The sequence below is a fragment of the Gigantopelta aegis genome, chromosome 12 (genome assembly GCF_016097555.1).
Source record: "Gigantopelta aegis isolate Gae_Host chromosome 12, Gae_host_genome, whole genome shotgun sequence".
Taxonomy (NCBI): Eukaryota; Metazoa; Mollusca; class Gastropoda; order Neomphalida; family Peltospiridae; genus Gigantopelta; species Gigantopelta aegis.
In genome coordinates, this window is record NC_054710.1 from 37,391,078 (window position 1) to 37,416,893 (window position 25,816).

The 25,816-nt window shown below is 34.7% G+C and overlaps 1 protein-coding gene across 1 annotated transcript in view; it reads left to right on the forward strand.

Annotated features, from left to right (window-relative positions):
• Window positions 1–1,642: 1,642 nt before the first annotated feature.
• LOC121386244 (dynein heavy chain 8, axonemal-like) overlaps window positions 1,643–25,816 on the forward strand; it is a 240,158-nt gene continuing 215,984 nt past the window's right edge. Inside the window, exons 1-5 of the mRNA XM_041517077.1 lie at window positions 1,643–1,739; window positions 7,591–7,778; window positions 13,690–13,824; window positions 20,882–20,972; window positions 21,553–21,704. Coding sequence (XP_041373011.1) covers window positions 7,641–7,778; window positions 13,690–13,824; window positions 20,882–20,972; window positions 21,553–21,704 — 516 coding nt within the window. The 5' untranslated portion in view covers window positions 1,643–1,739; window positions 7,591–7,640. The remainder of the gene's footprint in view (window positions 1,740–7,590; window positions 7,779–13,689; window positions 13,825–20,881; window positions 20,973–21,552; window positions 21,705–25,816) is intronic.

Here is a 25,816-nt window from a genome sequence, read left to right on the forward strand (position 1 = left end):
TACAAAAATATCGACGAAAGAGGAAAGGAGATAGAAAGTTGGCAGGATGAAAAGAACCTCAATCTCTATCTAAGCTGTTGGGAATTTTCAACCTGTTCTGGTTTGATGGTAAGGTGCCATGAATCTGGAAAGAGGCAGTCATGATACCTATTCTGAAGAAAGGGAAGAACAAGCAAAAGGCAAGTAGCTACAGACCCATCAACCTCACTAACTGCGTTTGCAAGGCCCTGGAGCGCATCATCAACCATCGGTTTCAACAGTCCCTTGAGACTGAGAACATCATTCTTCAAGAACAGGCTGGGTTTAGATGATTCCACAGCACCGAAGACCAACAAGCTACCTGTCACAAGTAATTGAAGACGCTTTCCAAGCAAAGAAGCTTGTTCTTGCCACTTTTATTGATCTGCAAAAGGCCTTTGTTATGGTTTATAAAGATGGCCTGCTAGCTAAGCTGCAGACAAATGGCATCTCTAGTAACATGTACAAGTGAACCAAGTTCTATCTACACAACCGAAGGGCGAGATAGTAGATGGCCAACACTGCAAGAAAGTACTTATGCGTCATGGAGTACCTCAAGGAGGAGTACTGTCACCTACACTCATCATCTTCATCACTGACCTAGTCATGGAACTACCTAAAGGAATACATGCAATACATGTTTTGTGGTGCTCATAGGAGTATGCAACGACAGCAACATATCACATGCAGATTGCCTTTGACAGTGTCACTACTTGGATACGAATCTGGTGCATGACAATCAACAAAGACAAGTCCACACTGTCACTCTTTTGACTCTCTCCGGGAAGCAGGAAGAAAGCAAGCTCTAACTTGATGACGCTCCTCTCCAGTATGAAGACCAACAGACATACTTGGGGGTCAGCTTTGACAAGAGACAGACCTGGAAACCACACGTGGAGAAAGCCAAGACAAAAACTCTATAAAAACTTGGCATAATGAGGAATCTAGCTGACACCAGGTGGGGTACAGATCATAACATTCTGAAAAGTTTCTACCAAGGAGAATCTTGAGTATGGATGCAGTAGGCCTACATGGTCAACAGCAGCAAAGCCACACCGACAAAAATTTACTAAACATGGTTCAGAACAAAGCACTCAGTTTAATAATTGGAGCAATGAGATCAACCAACGTTGAGAAAACGGAACAACTCGCTGGTATCTTACCCCTTTGCTTGGGGCTATTTTGGCACGGTGCCGTTTTCGCTATAACCACTTCCCACAGGGAACGCCTTTTTTCATACTATGGAATTTACTACAAGTTGTTTATTTCTGAGCCGATTGTTTTGTAAATTGCACACAAAATATATATATATATATTTTTTTTAATTTCCAAAACACTCTTACTTTTCTTCTTATGTCAAATCAAAGTGAAATTATTTCTACCCCCCCCCCCCCCCCAAAACATTTTTGTAGGACTACAGATCATTGGACCACACTGTCCACAGTGCACGACGCTTGAAAAATAGATCCCAATTATGTTTTCTTTTTATTAAATTTTGATCAGTATTGGTGCATTTTGTACGAATTACTTGAAGGAAAGATGAGTGATAAACGTTTTAACTATCATTTAAACTACATCCGTTTTTATTATTTCTTTAAAGAAAGCGGTATATAATCCAAGCGTAAGAATACAAATGTTGTTGGCAGACGATGTATTTCGTAGCAGCGTTAACTCAGAAGTTTTATTTGCTGAAAATAGGTGTGACGGTGAAACAGACATAGGTAATACTAAAAACAAAGATTATTATTTATGCTATCAGTTAGTATTATGTTAAAACAGAAAACATTTGAGCAAAAGCGAAGGCTGGTTTAGTTTTTACGTAAAACATTCCGAGTCAACCGTCAACCGCCCCTATCAGAGTCTATGAAATGAGGACCATGGGCACCTTTAAAATATAAAATTTTTTATATCGATAGAATACCACTAAAAATAACTATTTACAAAAATAAAAATAAATACAAGTAAAATAAGAATAAACTGAAACTCCCTAACGTGAGTTTTCTATTAAAGGGAAATAACTCCCGTTTCTTACCCGTTGATGAGAACACCATTTGTTATTTTTGGTAACACATAGCAGGTTGCATAGTACCAAAGAAGAGAGTACCGTGTCAAAGTTCGACGTGCACCGTCAAATATTTACGGAGTAAAAGCAGCTGTGGGTGTGATTGGTAGTAATATGTGACATTGACTATTTGTGCAAATACTATTATCTCGCCTTCATGTAAAATTCTTTAATCTCATTGGTTGTTTGCCGTTGGACAAATCCCTTATCCCCCTGTGGGCGGAGCCAAATTCTCTTATACCCCGTCTGTAATTTCCAACAGTTTCCAGCCGCCCCAGTTAATGCTAAAGCAATAATTAGATTATAAATAACATTGATAATCAATCAAGTATACATAATTAATTTAATTTTTACTATAAAATACACTATTTCAATACTTTTAAAAGCTGCAATGTTGAACTCGGCCACCTAATTACGGTCGTGGTGTTATTGTATTAATGCGCGATTAGCAACAGTTGTTTTTTATTTTTAATATTTTAAATTTTTTTACTACATACGTTTCTGATAAAAAAAAGTTTTTTTTTTTTTTTTTAATTATTAATATCTGTTTCAGACAATTTCGTATTACAAACATTTGAAGTTAAAAACTCGTTTATCGATGGAACTATTTTTCGTCACTGGCAAGTGATTTCGTTCGCGTCCGCGTGGTACGGCTCCGTTAATAAATTGTTAACAATTATTGTCTGGCGTTAATTTGATTATTTGGCTATATGGTTTAACATGTCGGCAAGATAAATTCGTTGTAGAAGCATCTCTCGGGGTATATGGCTTTTTATGTACCCTCTGTGTGCTCTTTTACCCCCTCGCCTTCGGCTCGGGGTAAAAGAACACACAGAGGGTACATAAAAAGCCATATACCCCTCGTGATGCTTCTACAACTTATATTATCCATTGACAATAAATAAATTTGTTATACAGTTGTTATGCAGTATATACCAGAGGTTGAAACTAATGCGGGGTACCCCCAAAAATGGAACTGCAATTTTCAGCAAAAATGACGGTTGCTATTAAAAACCTAAATCAGATCTCTTAAATGATACGTGACCCCCCATTTTCTTGCAGCTAGATTAGATGTGAGGTGCCACACTTTCTATTGCTGTACTTCCTGGGTGTGTTGAAACGCTGCTTATATCAGTTTTATTAGTAAACGTTAACATTATCGGCAATACGAATTGATTTGGTCTAATGGAACCTAGCAGTAGCGGATCCAGGCATCCGGACCCCCCCCCCCGCCCCCTCCTTTTGAAAACCGACCATAACCTTTAAGGGGAAACGTGATTATATTAACTGTTCTGTGTAAAAGGAGAGATCAGTCATCATATTTGGCCCCCACCATTCAGAAATCCTACATCAGCGCCTGCACAGTTGTTTACACCAGACCTGTCAACCCTCCCATATTCCGCGTGAGTCTCCCTGTATTTGATCAAATCTCCAGAAACCTGTGCGGGAGACAAATATTTCTGTTAAATGACATTTTTGTAAGCATAATTTTTTTTTTATCCAGTTTTGCCAAAATAACATAAAGGGAAGTAACTCCACCTTTTTTTTCATTTGGAAAACTTCGGCTAATTTTGGTTTCCGACAATGTAACAGGCTGAATTGTCCTGACTGTTTAACTTTTTCGGAAGTGAGACTTGTGGGCTATATTGTTGTAAAAGCACATGAAGTTTATAAAATTGCGTTTTATTATAATGTTAAGTTTGTTGTAATCATAATGGCTACGAAGCGTATTGCCGCTGATTCAACAAACGGAAACCCATCTAAAAAGAAGAAATAGGGATGTAAATATTTGGATTCCTGGAAAAAAAGACTACCCTTTCTTAACATGTGGGAAACAGAATAATGTTGCATTCTGCATGCTGTGCAATATTTCGATAAATGTAAATTCAGGTGGCATCAGTGATGGAAACCGACATATCAAGATGGACAGACATGCCAAGTTATCTGGTTTTACACTTAACATTAGAATATTTAGAGTTGGGAATTTGGTTATGCAGTTAAAAATAATATCTTGACTTGGCTCCCAAGCATGCCAGCAGGAACTGGAGGTTAACTTTTGCAAAGAGCATACATGGTCAGGAATTAATGGTACAGGTATCTACTGGTACTGGCCACTTACATTTACCCTTTTGTAATTGACACATCAACTAACATGAGAGCAAACACCTGTTCATTGCCAAATTAGCCAGTTGCTAATTTTCAGCAAAGTAGCTACAACATTTAGTCTTTGTGTGATGGTACATGCTCTTAATCTCTTTTCGCCTGTGGCGATATTAATTGTTTTAGAAGGCCGTGTGCAGTTCCAAATGCACTTAACCAGGTGGGCAACTGTTACGTGATACCTTTGCGTGACGGTTGTCTAATACACACCCAGCCCAGATGGAGGCCATGTGGCCAGTAGTTACGTAATACCTCCACGCGACCATGGAATCTCTAGCGAACTGGCGACATTAAGTCTGACGATCTTAGAAAAAAAATACTGCTTGGTCGCGGTGGAAATAGCACTTGTAGGGATTCGGTGCCGCGATGTACCCCCAGGCGATATTCGCTGTCTCTGAGAGTTTTGAATAAATAGCTAGGATTTTAGAGATATCGAGGAGAAATGATTGGAAGTATCCAGGGGAAACGGACGTCGTCCACTGAACGATCCATATAAATTCAGTCCGGACGTGGTAAATATATTTTTCTGCTTTGTTGTATAACCTTGATGTGATTGATGTGACCTTACATATTTTAATACTGTATGATACCAATATTATTTAGACGGTGCTGCCGGTCATCTGACGCAGTAATCTGTAGGCTCACTGTCCTAAATAATTATAAAAAGCTTAACCAGTCATCCTAGAGGACCTAGGTAAACTGTAGGTTATTGTCTTTATTGTGATAGGTACCAGTATTAATTCTGTGTTACAAGGTTACTGAATGAGTAGTTAAGGGTTAATTAAAAATTAACCAGTTAGGAATAGAGTGGTAATTCCTTTATTAATTAAGTTCCCCTGGAAGCGTTTCTCCATTATCACACGTGTGTGTGTTAGCGTTTCTCAATTATCACACGTGTGGGTGTTGTGTCACGGTGAAGTGATTAGCATATTGTGTAAACTAGACACCTAGATATTAACTAATTAAGTGATCAGTTCTGGGTTGTTATTATTTATTTGTTGTTGTTAATTACCGTATTTGACCGGAAATAAGCCCAGGGGGCCAAGACAACTCATTGTGAGCTTAGCATGGGGTGGGCTTATTCCCAGACAAGGGGCCAGTTTTGTTGAAATTTTTTTTAATAATAATAATTAAAATAAATAACAATACTTAAATGAACTAGGAAGAAAACAAAAAACTTTCAGTAGCACATCTATTAATTAGTGTTCCATTTGTTATTAATAAATAATAATTGTTTATTAAATTGTGTTTTTTTTACTAGTATCTAAACACACCTTCTATGTCACAATTACTTACCAGTGCTGTTTATTTACATCCAAAATTAATGCTGAGAAGACTTAAAACAACAGCAATTAACAACAAACTCAATAGCGTATACACACGTTTCTGACACAGGCAGCCAGCTTACACTACAAAGAATTGTCAATCTACGGTCATTGTTCTTAGCCAATCAGAATAAGGTATTTGCTTAATTAGCATTAACTGCGGACCCAGTGTGGTGGTAAAAATAGACATTGGTTTTAATTTTAGTTCATACTTGGGCACTTCAGAGAAATACTGCAGGCATGAAATTGAAAACAATGTTACACACTTATTGTTAGACTGCTAAATCTCACTGGTGGTAAAATATTGTGTTACATTTGTGTTTAATTATCTGTAGGAGGTATGAACTTTTAAATTAACTTTGAGCAAACTTGCAATTTCATGTTATTTATAAGGTGACGAAGTTGGGGATGGGCTTATTTACGAATGAGGGCCTAATTTCTTAAATGCTATCAAAACGGAGGGGGGCTTATTCAAAGACATGGGCTTATTTCCGGTCAAATACGGTAACTACTGCGGCAGTACATTTGTCAGTGTAGGTTAATACAGATTCCAAAGTGTATTGTGTTTTTGTTGTGTTTTCTAGTGAACTAAACGTGCTATAATAATATATACTTTATATAAGATCTTATCTCTGATCATACCTAGACGAGCCACATTAGGGTATAACTGCCTGTTACAGAGAGATCTAATAGATATACAGTTAGGAGAGATATTTGGACAATCGTGTTTCATTCAGTTACAGGTATTATAGGATCCCCGTGACACTTTGCCAAATAAAATGTTCTTTAAATTAGTCACTTCAAAATAATTTTCGAGGAAACTACATATATATCTATCTAAAAATTGGCTAAAACTAAATTTCTTCTGCAATATCTGTATGTAATTACCAATCACTACAGTGAAATTGTGTTTTATCATAAAGGACACAGATCAAGATATTCTATAATGTGGCAGTTCAACATCCATATGATATATTGATCTCTTCCTTTAAATTCTTACAAGTGGCTTTGCCGAATCCCCCCCCGATACCCTTCAGGGTTTCTGCCAGAGGGTAAAACGGGTATGGCACCATAACCAAATGTTTTTGCAGATTTTATTATTTTAAGTTAACTTTTTGACAAAATTAATTACTCTTATCATTACTGTATGCTTTTCTTAGCCCTAACCCTAAACCTAACCCATTTTGTTTCTGGGGGATGCCCCCCCATACCCCCTGTTGACTGGTTGTATTCAACTCCATAGCACCATACCCAAAAACTAAATTTCTGGCAGAAACACTGCCCCTATCCTACCAGCAACTAATTTTTCAATATAGGTAGCAGCTCTATAAATGTATCTTCTTTAGTGTCTTTGTAAACAATGTAATTCATCTTTAATATAATGATCAAATTACTATTAAAAATGTAAAACATAACATTTTGTGCAAAGGCTGCAGTAGCCAATGAAATTTACCAATTAATTGCCTTCTTATTTTGACAAGTCTGATGTAAGATTTTGTAAAAGGAGGTTCAGGATGCACTGACTGGAATATTAGTACTACAAGTATGAGTGAGCGTAAACAGGCAATATTATTTGAGTGATATTTGCCACTGAAAAAAGGTGGGTGGTGCTAACCCCCTCTAGATCCACCCCTGGAACAGAATACTTAACCTTTCTGCTAAAAACATCAACAGTACATGTACTTTGATTTAACAACAAATAGTGACACATTGTTACAGTATCGCTTTCTATGATGTTGGTTGGTTGTTCAAGTCATTACAATTAAAATATGTACCAGAACAATCATGAGTAAATAACATATTCTCCTTTAATTTGTCACAACTTGTTAATTGCATATTGTATTCTGAAATGGAAATAAAATGGAATTTACAAAAACATGAAATGGAAAATAACTTTTGTTGAAAAGGAAAACAACTGAGTCTACATAATTCAATGGGCCATATACTGTACTATGCCTTTTAGTTGCCTTTTCTTTCCTGTTTTGATACCAAATGTTTTTGTTTTTAAACTTTTTTTTTTTTCAGTTCCTGATGTATTTGCTTTCTTGAAGGATTAGCATTGTTAAGCCAGTAAAATGTCAAAGTGGGCTCCAGTGAAAAAACTAGTGAAAAATACAAATGTTAGTCTCAGTGAAAGGAGAGAGAGTGCTGTAGCAGTATTGCGTAACCGCAGAAGAGTCACTAGTGGACAAGTTACAATATTGGAAAGTGAAGTAAGTTTACAAACACTAGTACTACATTTACTAAAATCTGTGTAACCAGGTGTTTATCTAGCAGTTTAACTAATTGTATATTTTCAGTTTAATTATTCAGGATAAAAGTTATTATTGAACTAAACATATAAATTGTGTTCAGTATATCATATTATTAACTTAACAATTGTTTACATAAACCCCTTAATTTATTAACTTAATTAGTCTTATTGATAATCCAAAGTAGTCATATTATTATAGTTTGGTTAACTCTAAGTTGACATAGAAGTATGACATGACATGACCTGACAGTAACCACCTGACTGACCGGGGTCATGCATGCTTTTCCTGCTCCTTGCACTTCCCAAGATCTTAAAGAGAGGAAGACATCTTTTGTATATAGTCAACTTAGCTACAGGCTGTGTTTTCGAGGTTGGTGAAAACCACTTTGAGATGTTGCTGGTTTGATGGAACGGAACGAATAAACAACTTGTAACAATGTGAATCCACCAGGCATTGTTTTATTTTTGGACAACCATCCCGAGGTTACATCTGTATATATTATTATTTTATACTTGTGTACATCTAGCATTTAAGTATGCTATCCTGGAAACAGACAGTTTGATACTTTGAATTTAAAAGTTAAAATTGATAGCAGGAGCTTGAGTCACTATATAGTAGATAAGTTACAATATGTAACAAAAGTAAAGTAGGTGTATACAAAGACTACTACATGTACATTTAGTACAATCTGTGTATAATATTATTTTCATGTTAATATACATCTAATGTTGAAGTATGCCCAAACAACAATGTATGCTTGCGGCTAGGTTGTCGCAAGGTAGTTACAAGTTAATACAAGCAATACAAGCTGTTTGCAAGCTAACATTTAGCTCACCTAAGGTAGTCAGTAATTCTACAATCTTGCCACATGCATGTTTTCATTTGTGCCATGCTATCCTGGGAACAGATGGTTTAAATTAAGTCATGTGATAGCCAACACCCAGGGTTGAAAATTATATGTATAGTTCAAAATTTGATAAGAAAACGCCTAGTTTTGAAATATTTTAAAGTCAAGTAAATTCCTATTATAATTTAGAAAAAGCAGCATATTGCAGTAAGAATAAATATGAGAAATTTATTAAGAAATGGAAACTTTGGAATCATATTTTTCAGCAGACCAAAACCAAATGGGCTTTCAAAATAGATCAGGCCCCGTGCTTATAAACCTTAAAGCTGCCATCTCTGGTTTCAGTCTTATAAAATCAAGTTCTAAGTTCAAATACAAGCATAACTGCACTTTTAATTTACTTGCGAGTTGTCGCCATTAACGCATATCATCAAATACTTACTACGCACTTCGAACAATTCTTGCCATTTTGTAATGCAACAGTAGCTAAACCGTGCTATTTTTAGCCGTATTTGACGTCGGTAGGAGCCCGTCAAAAGTGTCCCACTTTCAAAATACTGGGTTTATTTTTAACTTGAAAAAGCCAGCTTAGCGAATCCAATGCGGAGTGCGGCGTCTTATATGCACCAAATGTGATTGGATTAACTGTTCTAAATGCTTAAATAATAAAAATATTCCAGGGACTGCCGCTTTAAAGTCTAGACTTTAATAAGTCCAGACTTTAACGTCATGACAAAGCCATTCAAATAGCTTTAGGTTAACCGTAATCCTACCAACTGAGGTCTGATCGGACCCCGGGTGGTATATTTTGTATGTCAAATTTTTATTATCTGCACTTTGGTGTCTAGATTTTAGGAGTTTGTTGGTCTACCCTGGCAGGGTATTAGGTTGTAAGATTGATTTTTATTCTGGGGTCCAAACCGACCACAGCAAAAATTGGCAATTCCATATTGTGTTGTAGATGTGTAATTGTTGGCGTAGTAGCTCAAGGTCAGCCACAGCAGGCTCAACAGGCAGTGGGTGTTGCCAAGAGGAGAAGATGTTGCCTGTGTCCTCGTCAAGTTGACAAGAAAGTTAGGCTGGAATATGGGGCATGCAGGAAGCCTGTATGTTCCGATCACAGCACCCAACAAGTTGTGTGCGAACACTGCCTATAAATCCAAAAATGGCAGACTATTCAAGTTGAAAGAGTCAAAACCTATGTTCCTGCAGGACATGATGATAGATAATCAATTTATTTTGTTGACGATATTTCACGTTATAGTTTGGTACAGGATTATGCCATTGTTTAGTTCAGAACACGTCAAATGCCAATATTAGCTGGAAAAGAGCAAAATTTGAGTGACTCATCAAGGAATGCATTGACTACTATTCTGTTATTTTTGTGCTATTGTCATGTGTATGTAGCCAGTAGAGCATTTAAACAAGCAAAGGTCTTTTGTGATACATTTGTTTTTGTTCTAAAAATGAAAAATATCAGTGGGGTCCGAACGGACCCCAGTTGGTAGGATTTGTATGTAAAATGTGTTGGTAGGATGAAGGTTAAAGTCTGGACTTTATTAAAGTCTAGACTTTAAGTTTTATAAGCATGGGCCCTAGACTAGGTAAAAACAGAAAAGGAAAAATGATAACATTAAAAACTGAAAAGAAAATATTTTATATATAGTAACCTCAGTGAATGTTCATGTTTCACTGTCATTTATAATTATACTAACCATCCTTACTTTTCATTTTAGTCCTATTAACAAGTTTACCACTAATAATCATCAAACAAATATTAATTTAATAACTGTCATTTTGAAGTTTTAACTTCTCATTAATAATTAATTACTAACCATTTTCACTGATTAACTTTATGACTATCACTATATAACCAACACTGTCAAATACAATGTAGTTAATTATTAACCTTTAGACTACTGGATTAATTTTTAACAAAAAACATGTTGAGTAGGTACAAGTTTATATTTTTTTCTGACATATACTACTCAAAAGAATTTAAGGGTCAAACATTTATAACCAAATAAGTTTCAGAGTGTATTAGATTGATGATGTAAACTACACCAAAAATTTAATTTATTGTTCCATATTTACAAAAAAACACAAATAAACGTCACTGTATACAAGAAAGTCACAAGACATGCTGTCAAAGTTGAAGGTTGTCAAACATGGATTTTACACATTAGAACATTCGTTTAATAGTGTGTGAATCCACCCCTGGCGCGAATACACTCGACACATCGTTGCCTCATGCTGTTGATCAGACGTCTGAAGAACTCTTGGGGAATGGCCTGCCACTCTGCCATAAGAAGTTGACCCAGATCATGAAGGTTGGCCGGAGGGGCATGGTTATCCCGAACTCTCCTGCCTAATTCGTCCCAGGCGTTCTCTATTGGGGGCCAAGTCAGGCGAATATGCTGGCCAATCCATCCTGGCGATACCTTGTTGTCTGAGAAAGTCCGTTACCACCCTGGCGCGGTGGGGTCTGGCATTGTCATCCTGCAGAACTGCCCCCGCCGCCAATCTGCTGAAGGCCTGGGAGAACCAACGGCCGGATAATCTCATTCAGATAGTGGATTCCATTCAGATTGCCATCCACCACATAGAGGGGGGTCCTGTGGTCGATAGAGATGCCGCCCCACACCATGACGCTGCCACCACCGAACCGGTGACGTTGTCTAACGTTAACGTCAGCGAAGCGCTCCCCAGGATGTCTGTAGACACGAACCCGACCGTCGTTGAACTGGAGACTAAACCTAGACTCATCATTGAACATCAGTCGACCCCACTGAACACGTTGCCACCGCAGATGAAGCGTGCACCAGTGACGTCTGGCCGTTCTGTGACGTGGTAGGAGTGGTGGTCGAACAGCCTGGCGACGGCAGCGTAGATTATTGGCTCTCAGACGATTGCGTATGGTTTGATCAGACACTCGAGTTCCAGTCGCAGTCCGCAGATTGTCACGTAATCGGCGTGCAGTGGTTGTGCGTTGACGTAGAGCCATATTGGTGATGTAGCGGTCCTCTCTATTTGTAGTGCTTCGGGGTCTTCCCAAACGTGGACGATTGCGAACAGAATTCGTTGCTTGATACCGTTGCCACAGTCGGCCAACGACACTCTGACTGACACCAAGTCTCAGAGCAACATTTCTTTGCGTATTGCCATCCTGAAGCCAAGCAATAGCCCTTCCTCGATCTTCGATAGTCAGTTGACGTCGTACCATTGTCGAATTTGGAGTGTGCACCGTACACGAACGCAAGCTCCAATTATACGGAAATTCAGCATTGGGAACATGGAATACACACGCAAAGCGTGCAAATGAAGCGCTTTGTGAAAAAGCAAGTTATGGGCACTTAGCAGACCTTTCTCTTTCGCCCTAATTTACGTGCAAATGTAAGCATGTTTTCACCATTAGAACTAGTCGACAATGTCAATGACAGGGGATTTTAATTCATTTATGGGTTGCTTAGACCCACTTTCGTCAAAATGGAACAATACCATGCATGACATGGTCTAGCTAATATAATTGACATTCAGAAAATAATGTCGAAAATATCGTCTGACCCTTAAATTCTTTTGAGTAGTATATATTCACTTAAATGTTTTATAAATACATGAAATAAAGTTAATATATGAATTGGTAAGTATTATTTTCATGGCTTTTTGTAATTTTTATGATTTTGAGGTCAGTTTATGGTGATTCAAATTAGGCCAAAAAAATAAAAAGTCGTGTTTACTTGCGGGCATTTGTGGCCAGCTGTCCAGTATTTATGTCCATTATTCCCTATAACAGTGGTTTTGTGACCAGAATTTAAAAAAACCCCAGAACTATGATTCATATTTGGTGATTTTCGTTGTTGGTAAAACAATCAAATTTATTATTAAATTAGCTGTCACAATCAGCTATCGATCCCAGAAAATGACCGTGACGTGCCGCCATTGTTGTCAAGCGAAAATACTTGCCAAAAACCACTTTTTGAACTAAAAATTTCTAGGTATTTTCAATTGAAAAAATCAAAATAAAAGTCACCATTTTGAAAAGAAATCCTTATTTCTTTTAATAAAATTGTCATATTTCCATTTCCAGTGAGTGCTGTGTGCAAAATGGCAGGAAATATGAATTGGGGAATGCACTGTATTCAGTATACAGTATGTCGACTGACTGAGATATCTCACCTTCAGTAGTCAGAAGGTTAATCACTGTTCTTTTGATGTTTTCACTGTCCTTAAATTTAATTACTAACTTTTCTAACTTCATGTCTACGGTCAGGTGTAAGTGTACGCGACAAATTCGACAAACCCTAATTTCCGCCCCCTAACAACACGCGGACATTTTGAAAGTAAAACCAATAATTAAATATAACAGGGAGTTACTAGTAAGTAAACAAGTAAATAAACATAGCAATATCATTTTATTTTGACATTGGTTACAAATAATTTGCCAGATTGCTTACAAAAACAACGCACCTCGATCACCTGTCCGTTCTGCAAATTTGTGATAATTCGGAATGCCTCGGCTGATTAGGAATAGAAATAGGCTAAAGTGTTCCGAATGATCAAAATATTCTGATAGACAGTACGACTTCCGCTTACATACATCCAATGAAAACAGTTGATATGTTATAGTTTTCTTTTTTTGAACAAAAATTTTTGGTTTCAGTTTCAATTTCTCAAACATTTTATAAGTTAACAGTATACAAAATCCACCTTGCAAATTTGTTAAGTGGAGCATTTTTTCGCGCCATAAGATGTTTTATTGGCGCTAAATGGGTGTGGGCACGATCCCGCCCGTCAAACGGCAGCCACTGGTAACCTTTTGTATAACAATTTTAGTTTATTGTGAAAAATTGTCAAGTGTTTGTAGGTAGTGGTTTTTATTGGCTTATATACTTCCTTTTGTGCAATATGTAAATATATAAGTATGTACACTGTAATACATGTTAGTATATTGTGAAAATGGTGGGGGAAAAAAAGAAGAAGAAAAAAAGTATTTGGTGTTCATGATTATTTTTATAATTGTAGAATAAAGCCAAACTTCAGCGTGAAACAAGAAAAAATCGACTTGATAATGGACATAGATTGCTTATTCATAATACAGCTAACCATCTTGAATTGGATGAAGCAGCTGTGGAAGAATTCATTCTTGATTCAGAAGAGGTCTGATTTTCAAACAATTCAATTTAGATAATGTTAAACTATTACTATAAGTTGACCTGTTTTATTAGTCACCTTCCGTTCCAATGTGAAAGGACTATAGGTTTCATCTCCTTCCTTCTGTTTGTCTGTCCATCTGTCGTCCATGATCGCTTCATGAATATTAATCGTTTTGCCCTGAAATAGTTTAGCCCCTATCTTCCTTACTAATTCATGTAGTACATTCAAAGATTACATACAAGTTCAACTTGCAAGGGCAGATCCGGAATTCTGTAAAGAGGGAGGGGTCACAAAATTCTAAAAGGGCAATTGAGTTTGTCGAAAGCAAATGAGCCGAGCTCCCAAAGTGAGCGAAATCTGTAGGATGTCCAGAAAATTTTAAAATAAAGTTGATCAAAGATGCATTAACAGGGCAATTTAGTTTTGTTTATTGTTGATGATGAATTTACTGAAAATTGTGAGAAAGAACACCAGATGGGATGGGGTGTCACAAGACCCCATGATCCCACACCTCTGGATCTTCCAATGACTTGAGATGATGGTGTGTTTAATACCAAATGTTCCTAGAAGAAAATCTTTTCTGCACCATATTTTCCATACTAATTAATTCATGCATGACCATTAAACCAAGTGCATGCAACAGCTTGGCAGTTGAACATCATAGAAAAGTCTTGTTCAGCCTTTGAAGAAGCTAAGATGGTTGACTTTCCCTGAAGTTAACCATACATACATAAGGTCTCACTACACAATTCACTTCCGGGTGAGAGTTCATTCATCACGGTCCACTATAGTTCCTCTTTGTGACACAAGTTATGGTTCACATATGGGCAATTCCACGCTAAAGTGGACATGGAGTGAAAAAATCAAATGATGTTATTCCTTATATGTTAAGATTGTTTTTAATGTAAAAATGTCTGGAGAATCCAAATCTGATAAGTAAAATATTGTAAAATAAATGGATGTGTTTGACTTCAGCTATTTTATGAGGATACCGTCACACTAAAAATATGACACTTCCGTAATACACACTATGAATTTATGTACAGCAGCCATGTAATTGAAGGTAATATTCTTTTTATTAGTGTTTTTGTTTTACCACTAACAAAGTACTATACTTCATAGTCCACTTTAATGAAAACTAAATTTTTTTTAGATTTAGGGGAAATTAGAAAACATAGAATCAGTTTGTAATTCCGTTACCGAAAACAAACAAAAAGTTAGATTGTATTATTCATATATATGTAATCAAGGAATCAACTTATATTCTCTGAGTATATGTTAATGAATATAATCAGACACATTTACTTTCAAATTCATACATTATTAGTACAATTATATAGCTGTAAACATATGTAATTCCGTTACCATAGGTTTGTAATTCCGTTACCGTCTTTGGTATATAGTGTCAAGAAACACTTTAATATAAACCTACATAGTACTAAAATGCTACACTCTTATCCATATACACCAATACATCAAGTGATGTAACAATAAGAAGATATACAAAATCTTTAAAAAAAAATCATATGGTAATAGTACTAGTAGTGGCTCCAAATGCATTTGCGGAACACCCATAGCAAATATAAATGTCATCCATTAACAATATAGAAATTACGGAAATCTGATACACTTTAACCAAACAGTACTACTTAAAAGTTTCATTATGATGACTAAACTTCTGCAAATCCATGACAAAATTCAAGTTATAATCGAAACCTACTAGAATTATATCGGGGCTCAAAATATGAAGCAAAATATGGCCTGCCATTATTTATTTTTTAAATAGCAGACCAAAAGAAATATGGCCTGCTGTGAAACAAAAATGGCCTGCTGGAAATAAGACGGCACAACGTGAATGTAGGGTTTGGGACAATGTGTGGAAAATTAGGACCTCTGATATGTAGTTTAGAGCATTATAAAATTAAAATGTAACAGAATTATGAGCTCGGCCTAAGCTAAATAGAAGATGAGATGATCTTACGTACATCTGGGTTTTTTTTTACAAATGATGCGATTTTAAGTTAATTTTAGCAGGTGAATGTTTATTTCACTTGCAAGATTTAAAAATAGACTTCTTTTCACTTTTTACAGGCCACTATTTCAAGCTCTGTATAGATCTTTAAACATATATAGCGTCCAGAAAGTGGAAATGTAACATAACATATTTACTTGAAGGAAACTTTAATTTTACTTTATTGACTGTACATGTATTTAATAATTTATATTTAAATGACAGGATATCCAGAAAATGGAAAGTATCATTCTAATTACCAACATTATGCTTTTAAATGTATATAATGGACAAAAAAAAGCAACCGTTTTATAGTGTTAATGCTGTCTTTACAAGGAAATCTAATCGGAGTAAAATTCTTAAAATGGAAACATGGCATGTTTGGTTGGCCAAAGAGAAAATACTGGTGTTTTGAATGTTGTCATGTATGTTATCATAACCTCAGATAGATGAGGAATTTTATTATATTAGGCATAATATCTTTCACTTACCGTAATACAATCTAGATGTTTGACAGTCAGTTTATATAATTTTAATTGGCCTGTGTTCCTCTGACCTGGTGTAATTCTCTTTGTTATTAACAATGTCACTGTTCAAGAATTTGTTTTCAATTGCTATCAAACATTTTAAACATTTACTATGTAATATGTACACAGTTTAGTGCTAGTTTAAAAATCCACTCATATACATGTACGTGTACATTTTACCGATATTGAAACTAGTTATCATTTGAAATATTAGTATGAATGCTTAAAACAAGTATACTGAATTATTATTTAACTTATAAAATTATGCAACATATTTGCAAATCAAATTTAAAGTAAATAAATATTGTTTTTCAAAAGTAAATTCAGAGCGGTAATTCTGTTAACGAACTGTGTAATTCCGTTACCGGCATTCAATGTTGTACAACAAAATTATGAAAAGATAATTTGTAATATAATTTCTATTTTGTCAATCACAAGTCATTAGGAGATCATTCCGTCATGAAGATAAATAATTATTTCATCATACTTCACAGAGTTTGTAGATGTTTTGCGGTGCCCGTAAAAATGGTGTCCGTTTTTACGTAATTCCGTTACCAAACTTTAATTAAGTACTCATGCACTACACCTTGCAGTAGGGAGTCTCACTTTTGCCCATGATAAGCACTAGTGCAGTACTAGTGTATTACATAGTTACATCATTATGATAATTTTTCTTATGTGGACTAGCTGAGTTTAATGCCTGAAATATCTCTCCAACTCGTAATTCCGTTACCGTGGAATTGCCCATATTCACTTCTAGGAAATGGTGAAGAATTAAAATAATATGTATATTTAATGGTAAGCCTTCTGGCTGTATTTTGCCTATGTTAATTTGTAATATTGTGCATTGACCTGTTGGGACATGGTTGTATAGCACAAGAGACAGACGGAGTGAATCGGTTAATGAACCACCTGTTTGGACAGGGTTGAAAATAAGCAGGCGCCCGGTCGCCACGTTGGCAAAGGGCAACTAAGAATTTTACAAAGGTAGTCCGTTGGGCGACCATCGATTTTAAGGTCTGGTGAATACGGTGCCAATTAAAAAAAGAAGCACAAAACTGAATCGAATGTGACAAAACACGGCGTCTGTGTTGGCGCGAACAATAGATCTGGCAGCTGAAGACATATATTTTGTAGAACATGAAATAACAGATCAGATCTAACATCCAAATATTACTATAATAAACAATAAGTAGGCTTTTATGGTTATATAGAAAAGTACATCGTATATTTGGTTAAAATGGTTTTGATTTTTTCACATTTATTTTGCTTTCGATATTTATTTTATTAGTAGCCTACTACTTTAGCATTTAAAATATCCATTTTTACATGATGCAATAGCCGTCCAAATATTACTATAATAAATAATAAGTATGCTTTTATGCTTTGTAATATGTTAGAAAAGTATATCATATATTTGGTTAAAATGGTTGTTTTTATTTTTTTCATATACTTACTTTGCTTTTGATATTTATTTTATTGGTAGCCTACTAAGGGGCAAGATATAACCCAGTGGTAAAGTGCTTGCTTGATGCGCGGTCGGTTTGGGATCGATCCCCGTTGGTCGGCCCATTGGGCTTATTCTTGCTCCAGCCAGTGCACTACAACTGGTACACCAAAGGCCGTGTTATTCGCTCTATAGGATGGTGCATATAAAAGATCCTTGCTGCTAATTGACAAAAGTAGCCCATGAAGTGGCGACAGCGGGTTTCCTCCCTCAATATCTGTGTGGTCCATAACCATATGTCCGACGCCATATAACTGTAAATAAAAATGTGTTGAGTGCGTCGTTAAATAAAACATTTCCTTAGTAGCCTACTACTGTAGCGTTTAAACTATCCAAATTAACACGCACACACACACACATACACACACTATTACATTTGACTAAGGTAGCAAATATTACTTTTGAGACTATTGTCTGTTTGCATCAAAAGGAAACCGATGAATTGGCATGTAACTTCATAATGAAAAAAGATCAAATTCATATAAAAACATTAATTTATTAAGTTTCAAACCCATACCATCTCAAACTATACATTTTGAGGAAAAAATATCAGTCCAAATTAAAAAGAAAATTCCTTACAAATTACCATCAAACTGCATAGGTTAAATCTTCTTTTCTGATGTGATTTAAGGCAACTGATGGAAGATCGAAAGTAAGCTGAACGACAAATCTGTAATACATGGCCATTGCCTATATCTGTACAATTCAGAGATGAAAATAGTGTATGATTCCATGGATCTCTATCTAATGCCTCGTCTATAGTAGGACAGCCACTCCGAAGGAAATCCTTTACTGGACATTTCATCCCTCATGCATCACCATAAAGTTTATACCTTCCCTGTTGCATTGCCACAAAGAGGACTGCCACTCCCAGACTAGTTTACTGAAGCACGCACAGTTCAACCTTTAGTTCTTTCTGCATTATATTTTACTTCATAGACAATGCAAGTCAAGCTGCATGCCTTGGCTGTTGTAGCATTTTGTTTTCACCTCTGTATTAAAAATGATGTTTAATTTGTATATGATTTTAAAAGTTGAAGTTTGTTTTGGTTAATGACACCACTGGAGTACATTGATTTATTTATCATTGGCTATTGGATATCAAACATATGGTCATTTTTGACAGTCATAGAGAAGAAACCCGCTACATGTTTTCATTAGTAAAACTTAATGACATGTTTTATATGAATTTTAACTCTATTCATTTATTTATTATCGGTTTCCTTTTGACGCAAACGGACTATATATACGGTACATGGTTATTATTTAACAAAGAACATTCTGATGTTCAATTTCAGTGTGATAATTGGAGGGCTAGTTGAATTTGAGAAGGGTCAGTAACATTTTTCTGCAACTTGCCCTGCTGGCGACCATGGTTTTCATGTTAATTTTCAACCCTGTTCAGACCGGTACTACAGCCAGATGCGGTCATATAGCAAAAAACTGAGACAGAAATGTTCTCAATTTTGGAGTGAAAATAAATGCTTACATAATGTATGTTCGGAATGCTGTATGTTGTTAGTCACCGTAAGTTAGTGCCAACGAGAACCCATTCTGTTGGCAATCTTCATTTGAAGTTGGGCAATTTAACATGGGCTTCAGTGGCAGATGACATCTGTGTAGTGAGACCTAAACTGTTTATTTGCCAATATTAACCCTTATCCTGCCACATTCTTTTTGCCAAATTTAAAGAATTTTCACCTGTTCTACATTTCTAGTAATATTAAAATATGTGGACATTTTAACATAAAATTACATCCATATATACCACAATGATCCACCTACGCAATGGCATAATTTTGTAGTCAGTTATATTATTTATGTTACCATGGCAACAGCTGCAAATGTCAATATACACTTTTTTCATCAATAATTATGAAAACTTTTAATTCAGAACTAATATTTTTATTTTTATTTAAGTCTATGCTGTGATTTATTAACTCTTATCCACCCAGCTTTATAACCAGAAAACGCCATGACTGACCCAAGTTTCCAAAGTGAAAGATGTAATTTCAACCTCAAATTGTAAAAGAAAACGCTATTTGTAATATAATGTAACACTATTTTGATGTGTGTCAGTTTAAAGAACATATTAGTGAGTCTAATTACCAAAATAAAATGTACAGAAGAACTTATTAATATTTTTACAAATATTTTTTTTAAATCCTACAATCACAATCCATGAAGTCATTGGTTATGACAGTTTATTTTCACTTTCAATCGATGATGAGTGATCCATCCATCATCTACTTCAAAGTCTATTATCAGTTATTTTCGGCAAAATCTTCTGTTTTCATTAAGTAATAATGTCCAACATGTTTTAAAAGAAATAATTATACAAATAGTGAGTTACGTCGTAACGTTTATACAAATTTAGACCGTTTTTTTGTTTTCTTTTCGATATTGCAATTACAACTTAAATACAAATACCAGTCAACAAAATACACTCAACATGTTCGATTATCATTCTATGTTATAGTGTTCACAGAATCAACGCCATTTAATGGGTCATTTCTATTTTTAAAAAAAACATAAGATGTACAAATTTAGCAAATATTTGGATATGTCATTCTAACACTATTCTTTGACATTTCGTTTGTTTGTTTTTGACAAAAATGTCAACACTTATTTTAGAAAACAATTTTTAAATGAAAACAATGCTAAGTGACGACATTGTGATAACGTGTGATGTGACGTCAATGGCAGGAAACGGGTTAATGTGTCACCATGGTACCACCTATGCTTTAAAATGGTTATACGTTCATTAATCGGACATCACCTTGATTGAAGGCTTCTCCATTGGGTGTAATATCTATGTGCTGAGGTGTCCTCAAACAATTATTTCTTTCTTTTCATTTATACTATATTTACTTTAAAATATAATATTGTAGGAGTCTACCACTAGTAGACTGCAGGTGATAATGAAAACTGTTGACATGATTCAATAAAATAATTGTTATTGTTGCTTATCTGAAATGTTTCTTCATATGAAATAATCAATTTGTTTTTTTTCAGCATTTAGCTTTGCTTGAAAAGTTCTTTTCACCAAATGGAGATCGAGCACTCAAGTTTTATTACCAAGAAGCAAAGATTCCTGCAATATGTGGTAATATATTTGTTTGCCCAGTATTTGTTTTTGTCTCCATTTTTTTTTTGTGTTGCTTTCTGTGTTAGAAAGTTAAATTGGTTTGTGTTCTTTTAGGTTTTGTATTCCAGGACCCTGTTTTACTAAACAATCTTAGTGCATAATTGCATACGGTAGTTTTGCACTTAACTCTCATTCATCCAGCTTTACAACCAGAAAACGTCATCACTGACCCAGGTTTCCAACAATATGTAATTTTGAACCTACATTTTGGAACCTCATATTGTAAGAAAAAACACACTCTTTTAATGTGTGTAATATTTTAGGGGACATCTTAGTGAGTCTAATTACACAAATAAAATTTACAGAAGAACTTAATATTTTTTAAATATATTTTTTAAAACCCTACCATCATGATCCATGACGTCATTGTTTATGACGCTTTTACAAAGTTTATTTTCACATTCAATTGATGATGAGTAATCCCATCCATCATCTACTTCAAAGTGTATTATCAGTTATTTTTGGCCAATACATGCTTTACAAATATTCAGTGTTCATAAAATAATAATGTCCTGTAATGTGCATTTAAATATTTCAGAATGTGGACGTTTGTATCCTGGTTCTCGAAGGGAAGCAAACACAATGCGTGTACTATTAACAACTGGATCCACGATTCCTTTGACTGGCATTTGTATTTATTATCTGAGATTGAAACCAAATGTTGCTCTGAATGCAGACAATATCTTTGATGTAAGTACATAAAATGTTTACGAAATGAATTTTTTCTTTTTATAAATACTAAAACACTTTAAATAATTTTGAACATATAATTGGTACTGTAATTAACTATTCACAATACATAATATATAATATATATATATATATATATATATATATATATATATATATATATATATATATATATATATATATATATATATATATTTAGTGTAGAATTGCTATGCAGAATACACAAGAGGTTGAGACCAGTTTAGAGTACAATTAATGCATGCAAATTGGTACTAATTTTTAAGTTTCTACAAATTGAGGGTTGCTTTTAATAAACACATTCTTTACATTTCATAAATGGCATGTGGTATTTGCATATAGATTCAGTGTAAAATACCACACCTATTTCACATGTACTGACAACATTGTTTAGACTAATTTTATTACTAAATGTTAACATTAGCAATAGGAACTGATTGTTGAAATGTGACTGGTTTACCGTTTGCATTACGCCTACGGTGTCTTATTTAGAGTACTTCAGAAATCTTTAAGTTTCACCGTCTACAAATGGTGGGATTTATTACAGATTAGTTTCAGTTTTGTCTGTTTAACCTTTAGACTACTGAATTGTCATCAGTTATTTCTCCTCAGTACTGTATTAATTTTGGGGAAGATCAGTTATAGCCGGTACCTAACTTTGATCATATATAACAGGGTTCATACGGTCTTTGAAAGTTTGGGAAAAATGACCTTCCATTTTCAAGGCCTTGAAAGTCTGTGAAAAATGAATAAATCAAATGAGGTCTTTGAAAATTTTTAAGTTTCTACAAATTGAGGGTTTTTGAAAGTTTGTGAATTTTGCCATTCGGGGGTGAGCTGGTGATGGGAATTTAAAAAATAATAATAGTATGAAAAATAAAGGTAAAATATTCGTGTGCTTCGTAATTGTGATCGCTACGATATCTGTTTATAGCCAGATATGTTATACAGCAGACCTTGCCTTTTAAGGTGCGTAGGTGCAATCGCGCTCCTACAGCATGCGTAATTTCAATCTGGTGAGTGTGAAAAATAACGCACGTTACACTTAACAAACAGCGTGCGTAAAATAATTTTGTATATTGATTGCCACTATTTATCTTATCTAACTGATAGAAAGATCCGTTTAATAATACCAGAATTTTTTTTTTACGAGAACGGTAGCGTCCATGCAAGATTATAATAGGGCAGTTCCATGGAAAATTTCATTGCATACAATCTCAATTCATAGATTTTTTAACATCTTGATTATTATTATTTTTTTAAAGTATTCATTAAAATTCTTAACCTTCTGACTACTGCAGGCGAGATATCTCGCCCGACGTCACGTCAGTCGATATACTGTACACTGTATACAGTGCATTCCCCAATTCATATTTCCCGCCGTTTTGCACACGACACTCACCGGAAACGGAAATATAATTAAAGAAAAAAGATTTTTTTCAAAATGGTGGTTTTTGTTTTGATTTTTTAATTGAAAATACCTTGAAATTTTGAGTTCAAAAAGTGGTTTTCGGCAAGTATTTTCGCTTGACAACAATGGCGGCACGTCGCGGTAATTTTCAGGGATCGATAGCTGATTGTAACAGCTAATTTGATAATAAATTTGATCGTTTTACCAACAACGAAAATTACCAAATATTGCAATATGAATCATAGTTCGGGTTTTAAAAAAAATTCTGGTCGGAAAACCACTGTTATCGGGAATAATGGACATAAATACTGGACAGCTGGCCACAAATGCCCGTAAGTAAACGCAACTTTTTCGATTTTTTGCCTAATTTTTAATCACCATTAGCCAAGTTTAAAATAATAAAAATTAAAAAAAAGACACGAAAATAATACTTACCGATTCATATATGAACTTTATTTCATGTATTTATGAAACATTTAAGTGAATATATGTGAGTAAAAATTATAATCTTGTACCCACTCAACGTGGTTTTTGTTAAAAATTAATCCAGTAGTCCAAAGGTTAAGAGTGTTTTTGATTGAAACAAATACGTTGTAACAAAGTCATGTCAAAAGAAAATTTCATTGCATACAATCTCAGCGCAACTACAATCACAAATAAAGTGTGGGTAACTAATTCAACCCCCCTATTTCCCAACCATATCCCTAAATTATTATTATTATTTTAATATGCATATACATGCATTTGTCATGATGAATTTTACAAGAAATTGCATTTTAGGACATCAGGTTCTCACAATTCCCCCCCCCCCCCCCACTAACTTGGGCAGTTGCACCATCGATGCCAACCAGTCTAAACCCCCACTCTCTTCAAAATTTTCTGCACACATACCTCAACAATGAGACAACAGCTTATGTTTACATGTACATGTACATCTTGATTGGAAGTAATGATTTTTTTGTTTGTTGCAATTTCCAAGTATATATACTGCATTCACTTTCTTATGCCATTACCAAATGACTGAACTGAACCAAATATTTTATAAGAAATCGACGGGAATAAGGCAGATATTGTAAATAACCCATATTCTTTCTTTAAATTTTTTTTTAAATTTTATTCTCAACATGCTGTCCTGTCTCATTTTTTTTGTTCTTGTTTGATTTCACTTTATCTTGCTCCATTTTTCACTATTCTCTCTTCTTTTCCCTCTCCAACCTCTTTCTGTTTTCGTTCAAATGTGCTTGATTCTCGTTCATTGTCTTGGTTGCTGTCTTGGTAGGTATTCTACTAAAAACATCAGCAACTTGGGATATTTTCAGGAGTAGTAACCAATTTATCAAATGAAAGGACATTTGCTGTTTAGAACTATTAAAGGGGCAATCTCATAGTTGCATAATACATTTCTAAAAATTATTATTATTATTTTATTTATCTTTTGAAATGTAAAGATTATTCTTGAATTAAATTACATGCCCATAGAATATTACAACCAAATAACTTCATTTACAGGTAAAAAAGAATTATATCTTTACAAAATTCATTTCAGGTGACCAATAGTTAATTGCGTGAAATCACATTTTGAATTTGATTTGCAATTCCACAATGACAAAGGATTGGCTGTTTTGTTGAATAACTGATGCAAACTGTTTATGTATTTTATAATTTTAGCCAAGAACTCGTGGGAAACCACTGTGGCAGTATGGTGTAATGTTGATTTATTTTTCTGAGTTAATTATGAAAGATTATGCATCATCTAATATGTAGTTCTTTATCAAAATAAATGTAAAAATAGCAAAATAAGTGACTTGCTACTACATGTATAAAACTGCAATTCTAAATTTGTGTTACCGGTAATTATTATTGAACATTATAGATACTGTTTACAATAAATGGTGCTGTACATATATTAATCTAAGCTAATGAAACAATGTCTACCTCTGACATCACAAGCAATACAATATATCTAATGAAACAAATTCTATGTGCATCTGACGTCAAAAGCTATACTATATATCTGAAGTATAAGGGTATATGCATTGATGCTTGTGAAACTGTCATCTACATACATGTATCTATTTAAAAACAGTGTTAACTGAGTCATGATTATTTTATTTTAGTGAGACATCTTTAGATTAACTTCTAAGGATTGACAGTATTTGCAGCTCTTGAAAACTATTTTTTGCTGTAGTTTTACACAGATGTGATAATAAAGAAATTATAAAACTAACAAGTACAAAGGTCAAGAAAATTCTGAAACTTATTGTTAAATTTTTATAGCACTCACTCTGGTTTGGGAATTAACACATTTCACAATCTTACATTATGCTTCCAAGAAATATAACAATGGAAAATAATGCAATGTGTTGCGTCAGTTACTGACTGGGGAGTTACATTGTATGTCAGTTACCAATAAATTTTAATTCTTGGTGTGCCCACTTAGATTATTATGTTGTCATGTTGTGAAACCATGGCACAACTAAGAGAATATAAAAAAATATAATATATGGTAGCACTGTAGGGTGTATACTACCAAATCAAATCCCATAGACGACAATAGTAACATATGTGGCTAAAACTCCTACCTGCAACGTATCAACCGACATAAATGCCACGGATATAAATACTACCACCCCTTACACTTAAAATGAATCCAAAAAAAATGGGGGTCAAGCTGCTCGTTTCT